A 12,243-nucleotide genomic window follows, 5' to 3' on the forward strand; every position below is an offset into this window, starting at 1 on the left:
TGAAATTGATATATTGTTTATTCAACTTAAACTTTACAGTTTGGAATGAACAAATATTTGAGTATATAGAAGACATGCAAATACAAATATGAAAGCATTACATCTAAAGTAACCAAAAATTCGCCTTATCTAGTAGTACAGCCAAGAGGCTAAGGGGAGATAGGAGATGGGTCTGAAATCCTCCTCCCGCAAGACTCCATTAAGAATCCAAAATTTCATCATTTAATAAAGCTTAGATGACGACACTGAAAATAGCACATCAAAGTTCAATAATCAAACATAAAAAGACCGAGAGATGTCAATAAGTTTATCAACTTCAAGAATTGCCGTTATGCAGACAAGAGGAAATGATGTCCAACAAAATATCACGGAATTTTAAAATGTACAAAATTTGAATATTGTCATATGGTTTCCAGAAAATTGTTAAATAACCTAACCGGCTTCGGAATCTTTTTTCAGCAGCAATTTCTTGTTTTTGCAATTTATGATTCAAGTTTACAAAAAAAAAACATTTCACAAGTTGATTAATTATAAACCACTTTGCTTGTTTAGCTGTAGTTTTATTTAAATTGCACAAGTTGCGTAAAAGTAGCATCTCCTCTTTTCATTAGCGAACTTAACATGAAATATTGCATGGGTTTGGAATTAGTAAACTAGTCTGCTGCAACTTGCACCAGTACAAAGCGAAAATAGGCAAACACTAATTTTTCCAATCCCTATAAATGACGGACCAGGGACAAAAATCATTAGGATCACAAGCCAAGATGCTTGGGGGTGGGTCAAATCTACGACTGGATTGTCATTTTACCACCCATGATTTCACCATTACTTGTTAAATCTGCGGCAACACTTGCAATCCCCCTTGTACCATGAAGCCTCTACCAAAAAATAGCTATGGCTGTTTAAATCTCAAAGTAAAACACATCTATACGGTTTTTTAATATTGGAAATCAAAATGCTCTCAACATTATATTACTTTTGTAGGGAAACAAGAAAAACGACAAAGAAAGAAAAATAAAAGGCATGAAACATGTTGTTTAAATAATTAAATTACTTCAATTCAATTTATACAGACGATATATATATATATATATATATATATATATATATATATATATATATATATATATATATATATATATATATATATATATATATATTTCAATGAAAGAACATAAGTAAATTAGTCGACATATCCTAAGTTACAACAAGAGAAATAAGACATAAAACACGTTTTAGAAATAACATACCTATAACCAGTGGCGTCAATTCAAGAAAATGTAGGGGGAGGGTTAATTTTTTTAAAGTCGAGAGGTGAAATTTTTTTCTGTTTTGTCAACAAAAAATCGTGACAAAAAAACACTTTCCGCAATCTATCCCCCCCCCCATTGGCCTCACTATTTACAATGCTGGGGCAAAGAAAAGTCTGCCATTTTCAGTTTTTTTTTAATGACTCCATAAAGATTAAAACACACAGATCTTTGAGGTACTAAATATTATTTAAGGATTTTAGAGACAAAAAAGGTTATTTAAGGACTTAGTCCTATTTAAGGACTAAGGTACTAAATATTATTTAAGGACTTTAAGGACAAAAAAGAAAGGATATAAAGCAAAACTTGGTTAGGTAGATTGGACTAAGCTGTGTAAGGCAGCGAAAAAGCCGCGAGCAGAAGTATTAGGTAACCTAGTCAAGGATAGGTAAATCTTCTAACGCAACCCAGAGTAAAATTTTTTCTAGAAAAGTTGGCTGTAAAGGCGAGACCAACCGTGGTCCGTGGACCGTGGTATTATGCGGAAATCATACTTCCTTTCATTTCTTCATTGAGACGGTCATCTTTTATCCCCAATTGAAATCCCCGTTCAACCTATCATTATTATACAGACTGGTAACATCTTGCCTTAGCTTCATGGGAGGCCAGAAGTAAAATATCTTCTGTTTTTCACGAGGTAATTCTGCCACCTTTATTTTTGTTTTTTTGCAGAAAGTACTTCTTAAGGAATCAAAACAGAAAAGTAAATAAACCCCGTTCAATTAATTTTTTTTAGCATTTCGTTGCAATACCAATTCAAAACGGCAATAGGGGAAGTAATCTTTTCAAAAGTTCAACTTCTGGCACTATAGCTTAGTTTAGGAAAAAATTACTATTTTGAACTGTATTTTTTCGCGTATACAATCATATTAAGTGGAAACAAAGAGTTGTGCAATGAAACAGAAGGCCAACTGGATATTGTTATATGGAACTTAATTTGGCCGTTTCTGATACCCAAAAATTTGGACGATTTTACTGAACTGATCTAGTTGCATAAGTATTAAATTTATCTATCGCCGAAAATCTGATGGCGTCAAAACCAACTGATCCTGAAAACTGACCACTGATTCTTTATATAAATTTATTGTTTCTATGCTGCAAAGAGATATGTAATACTTGATAAAAGAGAGTAAGAGTGGAAGAGAAAGAGAGACAGAAGAGAGATGGAGAGAAAACATCACCTTTAGATGGTAATTTTGACCTTTGCCTGTTAATTTTTATTTTAAAAACATTTACCTTTAGATAGTATGTATTACTTGATAAAAGAGAGTAAGAGTAGGAGAGAAGGAGAGATAGAAGAGAGATTGAGAGAAAACCTCACCTTTAGATGGTAATTTTTACCTTTGCCTTTTAATTTTTACTTTAAATTTTTGCCTTTTAATTTTTACATTTATATTTAGACATATGTATTACTAGATAAAAGATAGGGCGAGAATGAAGGAGGAGAGACAGGAGAGAGGTGAAGAGAAAAAATTACTTTTAGATGGACTAAACACCACCTTTAAGACACCGAGATACATACAACACTGAATATTCCCTTAAAACAAATTCGGAAACTCCCTAACCACAAAACAAATACTGTCTATTAAAGGTATTACCAAGTAAGGGTTCAAGGAGTGGGATAAGGAAGAATAAACACTACACGCAGAATGTTGCTTCGGTGGCACACATTCTTTTACTAATTTTACACAAAATAATTTCTAAAAACGATACTGGGCAATTAAGCGCGTCATCCGAGGGGGATGTCAGTTCTGTTCCGCCCCTCACCTGAAATCAAATTATTTTTTCTCTTTTATCAATAATTGGCCTTTTTTTCTATTTCAGCACATTGGCTTCTCCAAATTTGGGATCTTTCTAAAATAAATTCACCGAGACTTATGTATTCCTTTTTGTGCTGGTAAATTTGAGATCCTTGATCTCATAGGTCACCTCTCAACCTGAAGTGTAAATAACAAGGCGAAACTAAGCGTCTGCAGCTCTAGGCGGCTCGCCAGAAACCGGCAATCTACGAGCATGTGTCGAAAAAGAACACAAGTGTTCTCAATCCTCAAAAACCTAGCGGAAGGTGGGGGTGGATGTATTTTCAAAATCAAAGGAGGATGTTTTTTATTATTATTATTTTTTTTAAAACCAAAATAGCAAAATGACATGGTTCAATGAATATACCAAATAAAGGCACTTCAAAATCTAGAATGAAGTGCCTGCTTTTTATACAAAAAATTTTTTGCACGTTGCAAGAAATTTTTTTTTGCACAAAGCAACGTCGGTTGGTCGTTTCCACTTGACATAATTTGTTATCTTATGTGAAACTTTGTTTTAACAAGCAAATAACTGTTTTCGGGACTTGAAAAACTACAATAGAAAATAGAGGATTTAATTTTAGTCACAGCTTCAAAAGCGTATATCAAAGAGTATGGGTTACAATACAAAAGAAAACTGACCCTTGTGCCAAGAAACAAGAAACCATCAACGCCATCTAGCGTTTGGAATTTCCTTGCATTTCATTCCAGTGTTGTTGAACAATTCAAACAATTAGGTGATATTATGTCTATTACTCCTGCCACTACATTGAATACTGGCTACAAGTCTATTTTCGTTTTACAAAATTCGCTCCGGTTTCTCAATAAAATTATGTTCCATCTTTTTTTTTAATTTGAGAGCTGGACAACTTTAAAGTAAATACAAATTAGGTCATAAGGAAAAATAATTTTTCATTCAGAAATGAAAGGAAATCTTTATGGTTTTCGATTTGAACAGTTTTATCCAAGATTTTAATGACAACATATTTATTAAATCATAGGATGTAGCATTTTATATGGCTTAGATTTGGTATTTAGTACACAATGGTATAAATTTTTCTCAGAAAATTATGATGTCAATTAAAAAAAAGCAAATTTTTTGAACCTATTTTTATTTTTATGAAACAAATTTTTTATGAAGATATAAGTAGAATAACTTTTCCCTGTCTATGTATCAACCGGATTTTGTAATTTTATTTTTGAGAGAATGACATTAAGCGGCATTCGAAACTCAGAAGACAATAGAAAACCTTAAAAATAAATATAAACTTTTGGCAAGGCTTGCAGATTTCTCTTTTTTCTAACGGTGCTTTATCGATGGCAACAGTGAAAAAAAATGTTTTCACCATTCTCTAATAAGAAAAATTATCTTTAATTAGTGTAATTGGTAAAATTAGTGTAGTGTCTGATATCAGTTAATGACAGAAAGACGATTACAAAGGTAGAAAAAATACAAACGCCAAATACTAGATGACGTTGATGTTTTTATCGATACTAGCGCCAGTTTCTACTCTTATGCTATCCATTCTCTTTGGCCTATATCTTAGAATTTATCCCCACTTAAATACTGATCCCTCCTCGATATAGTGAAACAAATAACTTTAAACATAAAAACTATCAATTTTTTTTAGATACGCCTTTTAGATTACATCTCTTCAAAATTTTTGGTTTCTTCAGAATACGGTTAGCTGTGTATAACTTGAAAACTCAATTAACTTAGAAAGCTGGCTGTTTAACAAAGAACTACAATAAGTCCGAGATTTTGCATTTCAAATATGCTTACTTGCAAATTATCTCAATTGATAGCGAGGAGGAGAGGGGTAAAATGTCACAGACTTTTTTTTATGCCCCCACTTTGAATTTAATTTACATGGAGATACACCGTAAGTATCTTCTCCGAAAGCCAGAGAGCAGACACTAGGCCACATTTCGCATCAACAATATAAGTTACAGAGACCAACGGGATTTTTTTTTTCTAAAAGGAGTGTGATGATAAAACATTCAGTGTTAGGAGATAAAAGAATAATTTGATAACTTAAGTTAGAGGCGTCCAGAAATAATAAAAAACTTCTTTTTCGAGGGAGGGGGGAATGGAAGACCCACAGCCGCTCATTCCCTGCGTACGCATTGTAATACACAAAGACCAAATTCCAAAACTTCAAAATGTTTAAATTCCAGTTTGAAACAGAGATTTGTTTAAGTTTAACTGCCATTCTAAAAGTTACCTAGTTATAATTTTTTTTTGTATCTTCTCAAGTACCACATACATCAGAGCGTAGTCATACTTTTACATGGATTAATTCCAAAACGTTCTATTCTTGCATTCAATCACTTCTCCTCTCCAGGCAGCTGATTTCAACTCAATAAATGTTCGCAATATACACTTGACTATGTTGCTATGGGAGCACACGCGAAAAACCAGCTGAATATGTTGATAGATAATTCTTATGTTCAGTTATCCACTCTTACATGAATTATTTAATTATATCTTCAATTATTCGAATTTGCTCAATTATCGGAAAGAATATTGTAGAAATCAAGCCTGGAGACCCAGAAGCAATATCCTAATAGGTAGGCTATAAGGAAAAAAAAAAGAAAAAAAAACCTCCACCCTGAAGAAATTACTCGAATTTGCTCAATTATCGGAAAGAATATTGTAGAAATAATATCTGAATGTAGGCCCTTCCAGCATGGAGACCCAGAAGCAATATCCTAAAACTTAAAAAAATATAACAATTTAAGGGCAAAATTGAAAAAATTGTAATTTTAGCCATAATCCTTCATTTTTTTAGGCTAAATCGAAGGAACTTCTCCTGCCTTGCCTACAGAGGCAGAAATTGGAGTGGGGCAATCCTTAGATTTAAAAAATCTATTTTTTAGTACATTTACTGAAAAAAAACACAAAGACAAAATTGTCCCCCCTCCCTCCCAGATGGCGCCAGCGTGTAGGTTTTAGCGCTAATATAACTGAAATATGCATTAACTACAATTTTTACCATTCAAACGTAAAACACAACAACAAAACTGGATTTTCAGACATGAAACCTGACATTTCATTAAAAATTTTTAATCACCACATATTTTACGCCTACTGTGAAAACAACTGCACTTATTAAAACAGCAAGAGAGCAAATTTGGTTCACAAAAGGGCCACTTAGAATCAAAATCCGATCCCGTGCAGTTTACCGCGGTTAACACTGGTACGGCTACCGCGGTTAACACTGGTACGGCTTAGCCAACACAGTACTTATTAATCTTAACTTTTTTTTATATCTGTCCTTTCTATTTTCTAGTCTTTTTCTGAGTGAATATGGGATGTTAGAAATGTATTCCCTATGCTCCTGACATGTATTTGAAAACCAAAATTCCACCTAACTCACGACACATGCCAAAAATCCTCTCAACTACTGGCAACACTGATGATAACACTAAAACGGCATACAGAATAAATGAGAGATAATATCTAAACGAACAAAACACCCAGTAAAGATGAAGAAGAATAAAAAATCCCGCTCGTATCACTGACTAGTTTTCCAATGTGTTATGGCCGACCATACAATACGAATGACAACACAAATATGTCTTCCAATCAGGCAAGGGGAAAAGTACAAAGTAATTGGGTAAAATTCTTAATTAGGAAATCTTATCTTCTAGTGGCTGGTTCTAATTCTGGCTTGAGCGACTTTGACTTCTAGGTGAGCCATGGTCTTGTGCTGCACCTAGAAATATACAAATATGAAAATGAACCAAGGATCAATGCCACGAACCATTCCAAGTGATTATTATTCATTAAATATAAACTGAACAAATATTTGAAGCAAACAATAGTAAGTTCGAGCATTCTAAGATTACTTATCCGGCAAGTTCGATTACTTATCCTTAGCGTTCATACGACAAAAATGATGTCCGAGGTTAGTGGGATTACTACTTGAAACGGCCTGGATTAATTTCCAGATAAGCTATGTTTGCTAACCCTAGAAAATCCAAGATAACTGAGGGTAATTGACGTCATATATTAACAAAAAATTCAATCTTTTCAAAAATGAAAATAATATATGACATTCTATGCAGAGAACAAAAAGGGAGAGTAATTGTGAAATGTGGCACATCTTCAGAGTTTTCTCAAAAAGCTATGTATGCACTGGAGTGCCAGTGGTTTATTAGGGTTAATTAGTGGTTAATTAGGCGTTTCAGTTGAAAAGTTGCCGGATAAGTATTTGCTTTTATCTTTACGAATTACATCCGGGGAAGATAAAATTGAGTGGATAAGGCGGATAAGGGATGCTCGAACGCGCTCCAAGTCTACTTTTTTTTAGCCTTACCTTTTCAGAGATAAGTGTACCTCTTTTAATTTTTAGAGTCAAACGGCTTGATTCAGTGTTAAGTTTTTATATCTAGAAAGCTATTCCCTAATTTATGAATTAATGACAAAACCTCTTTTTTTGCCAACAAGTAATAAGCAGTTGTTGTGGTAACCGATATCCTCCATATTCAAGGACATAAAAAAACATCATCAACGTCTCTTTTCTATCAGACAATTTGTGCGTTAGATAAAAAATCCTTAATGGATGATCTTATGGATATTCTCTTACAATTTATTCTCTTACTTTAACTAAAGCAAATACGAAAAAAACTCTCATAATCATATAAATCAGAGAAAGAGAGAGAGAGAGAGAGAGAGAGAGAGAGAGAGAGAGAGAGAGAGAGAGAGAGAGAGAGAGAGAGAGAGAGAGAGAGAGAGAGAGAGAGAGAGAGGGCAGATGAATGCTTAGACTGTCTACCAGAATTAACGCTTTTACAGATCAGAAAAGATCTGTTCCCGAGGAGGGTGGGGGGAGAGAAGGACCTTGACACGTCCTTAGATCTGTCAAAAATGTTAGATCTATCCTCAGACCTCCTTAGCTGGACTTTCCGTTCCCCAAATTTTTTAAGGAATAATGGGATGAATAGCTACCTCAAAACAGAACATCGTTTGAACCGAATTGGTGACTGAATTTTTGTCTCGGACTACGGCAGCTTTCCATAACAGCTCATTTTAATATGTCCGTACAATTAAGCAGAAAATCTAGCATGAAAAAAAAAGAAGGAAAAGACAAAAGCGAAGGGGACACACTTAAATATAATTGAAATCAAACCTGTATTATAAATTGGCTGCTCACTTGTTTTTAAGGCAGTTGACTCCGAGGGAGGAGGCATTGCAAACACAGGCCGAGCACTGTCTTGACCGGGAGGAGGCATGGCAAAAGCAGATTCACCTCCTGGTGCAGGCATTGCAAACGGGTTCGTTGAACTACCAGGAGCCCCCGGCTTGGAATGGTTGGAGGCCGGCTGTGTGGTCACCGGAGAAGTGGCTCGACTATCGCGGTCAATTTCACTGTCACTGTACTCTTCCTGATAAATAAGGGCGTCGTCAAAATCATTTACTACATACATACAAAATAATTTATTTTTCTATAGGATCGACGAGGTATAAAAACTTTTTAACCAAGTAAAACTCTTAAAAAAAGGGCGAACAATGGACCTTCCGGAAGAAGTATCCAGAAGAGAGCACTCGCAACCCTAATGCCAGGTAACAAGAAATAATTAACTCCATTTACTGGTTTAGATGGCTTAAAAAATATAGTACAGGTGCGAATACATGCCCCTCCCCCCTGTGTTAGTTTATTTTCGCTGAGTTTTCCTCAAAGAAGAAGTCTCCGGACGTCTCCAAGCAGGAAACCCCCCTTTAGCTTAGATTATAATGCTGTTTAATTGATTTAATTGACTAATTCCTTAATTGACTAATGACTTAATTAACTTATTTAATTGACTAATTAATTAAGTCATGACTAAGTATGATTTAATTGACTAATTCCTTATTGTCAGATCTGGTATTTTATACAGCTGAGTTCATTGGGGTGAAGCGGCATATATTTTTATTCAGGATGGAGAATCGACTCTAAATTCTGGTCCTTGATTAAGACATACAGATAACTTGCACTACATCCAAATCCAAACTTATTTTAACAAGGACTGATAATTGATTAAATATCGGACAGGTTAAAAATCAATTGACCCAACAAGCGAAGCTAGATATCTTAAATGTTTAATTAGTTCTGTTTTCATTTACCCTGGCCAAACAAAGCTTATAGCTAATATCAGATTTGCAATCAAGGAATATTCTTAATTCCACGCCTTCGGCCGGGATTACAATACGTGATTGGGGGCAAATCATTACAGGTTAGTTCTCCTTCTTTGTAAAGATTTTCTAAGAATAAGTATTTTTTGGACATGAAAAATGATATTTGGCGAATTTTTTAAAATATCTTAAGTTATAGTTATATCTTAAGTTTTCTAAAATATCTTTTAAGTTATATACGTTGTTTAAGTTGTATATAGAAACTAATGCCAAGGACCGTTTTAAGCGACAGGATCTTCAAAAAAAAGAGGAAATAACATTCAAATTTATTCTTCTTAACTTATAGTAATTTAGTATATAATTAATACCCCATCTAAAAGAGGAAACTTAGGTCAGAACTAGCAGCCCAATTGTTACTCTGAGAATTCTGTTAAATTGAGTTATTTCCCGACATGTTCCCCAATTGCCTAAACAAATTAAATAATAAAAGAAAAACACATCCGATGCTTTCACAGCCCCTATAATCTATTAATAACAGCTAATCACTTGCGTGAATTTTCAAAAAGAACCAGATTCATTACCCATAATTAACACATCTGCTTAGTTTTGGTAGGTTTTACAGCTTTATTTATTCTACTCAATAATTAATTTATTTGTTTTTAATTAAAGTATTATCTTTTATTATTTTAATTATTTAATTCATTAAACTGTTTATCAATTATCTTAATTTATCTTGATTATTTTTTTAATTAATTTATTTCAAATTCTACTAATTCAATTGGAGAATCTGAGGAAAATTATACTGATGATGGTGATGTTAATAGCACAGTTGACAATTAACTATTTTTCTGGTGGCCCTAACAACTAGGTTCAATTTAACTTATTGTTGAATAAAAGTAGGCGAAGAAATTACCAATGGATAAATAATGAATAAAACTAAAAACATGAAGCAAACAAATTTCGGGAAAAGATGACAAATAATAAAAAATAACATGATGATGCAACTATGCATGGACAAATATAGCTTTAACGAAACAGGAAACATAAAAAAGCATGCTAACCATGACAAATAAATCAGGCAATTTTAATGTTTAAGTCAAAACAGCAAAGAGACTGTAAATAAAATAAGTAAATAACAAATTAAGCCAAACTAAGACAATTTCCGTCTAAGCTTAAATGTTGTAATATGATAGTCACAGGGACGATTACAAGGGTGTTCCCAAGACAGCCGTAAAATACTGAAACAGTCTGATTATTTGACTGGAAAAGAACTCTTAAGTCATTGAGTGGAGAAACCGATACAAATATTCTTCGGTCCGTTGATAAGAAAAGTACATCGTAATTTCACCGATTATCGTTGCCCAAAATTTTTAGAGTGTATCGTAGTTTAGCCTTAATGAGTGCTGGCGTTTGTTAACTTATTTTATTCATCTTTTAATTTTTGTTTTTTTCATTGTTTTTTGGTTCTTTTCAAATTGACTTTCCGCGTTTTTTTTTTTTTTTTTTTCTTCGGCCCTTTCCTTGAATTTATTATTTCGTTTGGCGCTGAAGAAGAGAGGCGGTTTTCCTCTCGAAATATTCGCTTTGTTTGATTATTCAGTATTCTCGTTTGGCCTTAAAAACCCCATTTTTGATCCCATCCCTACTGCAATAAGATATCTGATACAAAAAGATCTTTTATAGCTTTATACAGAAATTTAGCAATACATTTCTTTTAAAGGAATTAGAGTTTTAAGAATCGTAATTCCCGAAAGCGCTTCAGCCAATTTTTTTTTAAAAACAATAATTTTTCACAAAAAAAGAAAATAAAGCTGACACAATTATTTTATAGTTTTTAAACCCCAAGTCATCAACGTAAAAATGTTGATATTTAGCTTTTACCATTGCCTGAGCACAAACGATGAAAGTTATACTACTTTTTAACATGTTTCACATCACCAGGTATCTACATCAATATCATTACATGTCGCCAGTCCCTCGCCTAGTCTAATCTATAAGTTTTGTCAACAAAAGGCTAAGAAAGGACAGCAACTACAAAGATTCGGTTAAAGATGGATGTGTACCGTCTGACAAAGGTGCGTATATTCAGGTAGTCAGAGCCACCAGAGTACCAGTCTATTTTCTGTATTACATTGACAAGGGGAGAAAGCTCTTCGGGAAGGAGGCGATCGTATAACCTTATATTGACACCAAATCAAACCTTGCCTTCAAAGGTAGCAATTTCTGAGGTAGTAATTTAAAGATGGCTCAATAGCCCGCCGTATAGAGCTATTCTGCATTCTCTTCAGCGATGCCAGGTGAACTTTGAAACACAGAGGCAAAACAAAGTGGATACCTACACTCGAAAACAGGTACTACACAAGCTTTCAAGAGAGGGATGGTCAAGCTGGATACAGATAGGCTTCGGAGTAATGAATTATTACTAGGGTTTCTCGCACAGAAGGATCGGATTCGACCAGGCACATCAGCATCACCACATGTCAGTCATTCGCTAAGTCTAAGCACTAGACTTCATCAACAGATGGCTTAGAATGGATGACACACCCAAAAATTCAGTTACAGATGGATGTTTACCGTCTAACAAAGTTGTATACCTTCAGGTAATAAAAGGCAGACACGTACCAACCTATTTTTCTTGTCACCTTGATAAACAGTAACAAGGGGAGAAAGGACAGGTGTCGACGCCAAATCAAACATTGTCTATAAGCAGCAACGTGTCTCTGTTGGTGCAACACTCTGCCCTTTAAACGCAATTCTTGATCATCGTCACCGGTGCCAGAAGACTTTTGGGACAAAGAGGCAGCAAAAAGTGGTGAGCCATATTTGAGAATAGGTAACCTATTATGTAGACTGTCGATAGAGGAATGGTCAAGCTGGATATAGAAAGGCTTTGAAGTGGAGAACTTTTCCTAATTAGAGTGAGGTGACAAGTACTTGTCCTCTATACTCTTTGGTGGCTCGCTTGGAATCACATTATTTGCGTTGGTTCCCGCTTTAAGAGATTACTTAACCGAAC

At 34.2% G+C, this 12,243-nt stretch overlaps 1 protein-coding gene across 4 annotated transcripts in view; it reads right to left on the minus strand.

Annotated features, from left to right (window-relative positions):
* The window catches only part of Csp (Cysteine string protein), a 58,288-nt gene continuing 46,045 nt past the window's right edge, over positions 1–12,243 (minus strand). For 3 of the 4 annotated variants that reach the window (XM_089100490.1, XM_089100487.1, XM_089100488.1), the window contains 2 exons: positions 8,245–8,500; positions 1–6,828 (listed from right to left, as the gene is read on the minus strand). In XM_089100490.1, coding sequence (XP_088956616.1) covers positions 6,773–6,828; positions 8,245–8,500 — 312 coding nt within the window. In that variant the 3' untranslated portion in view covers positions 1–6,772. The remainder of the gene's footprint in view (positions 6,829–8,244; positions 8,501–12,243) is intronic. The other variant, XM_089100489.1, reaches the window with a different exon arrangement.

Source organism: Artemia sp. Qi Xiang Cuo, chromosome 14 (genome assembly GCF_049724085.1).
Source record: "Artemia sp. Qi Xiang Cuo chromosome 14, ASM4972408v1, whole genome shotgun sequence".
Classification (NCBI taxonomy): Eukaryota; Metazoa; Arthropoda; class Branchiopoda; order Anostraca; family Artemiidae; genus Artemia; species Artemia sp. Qi Xiang Cuo.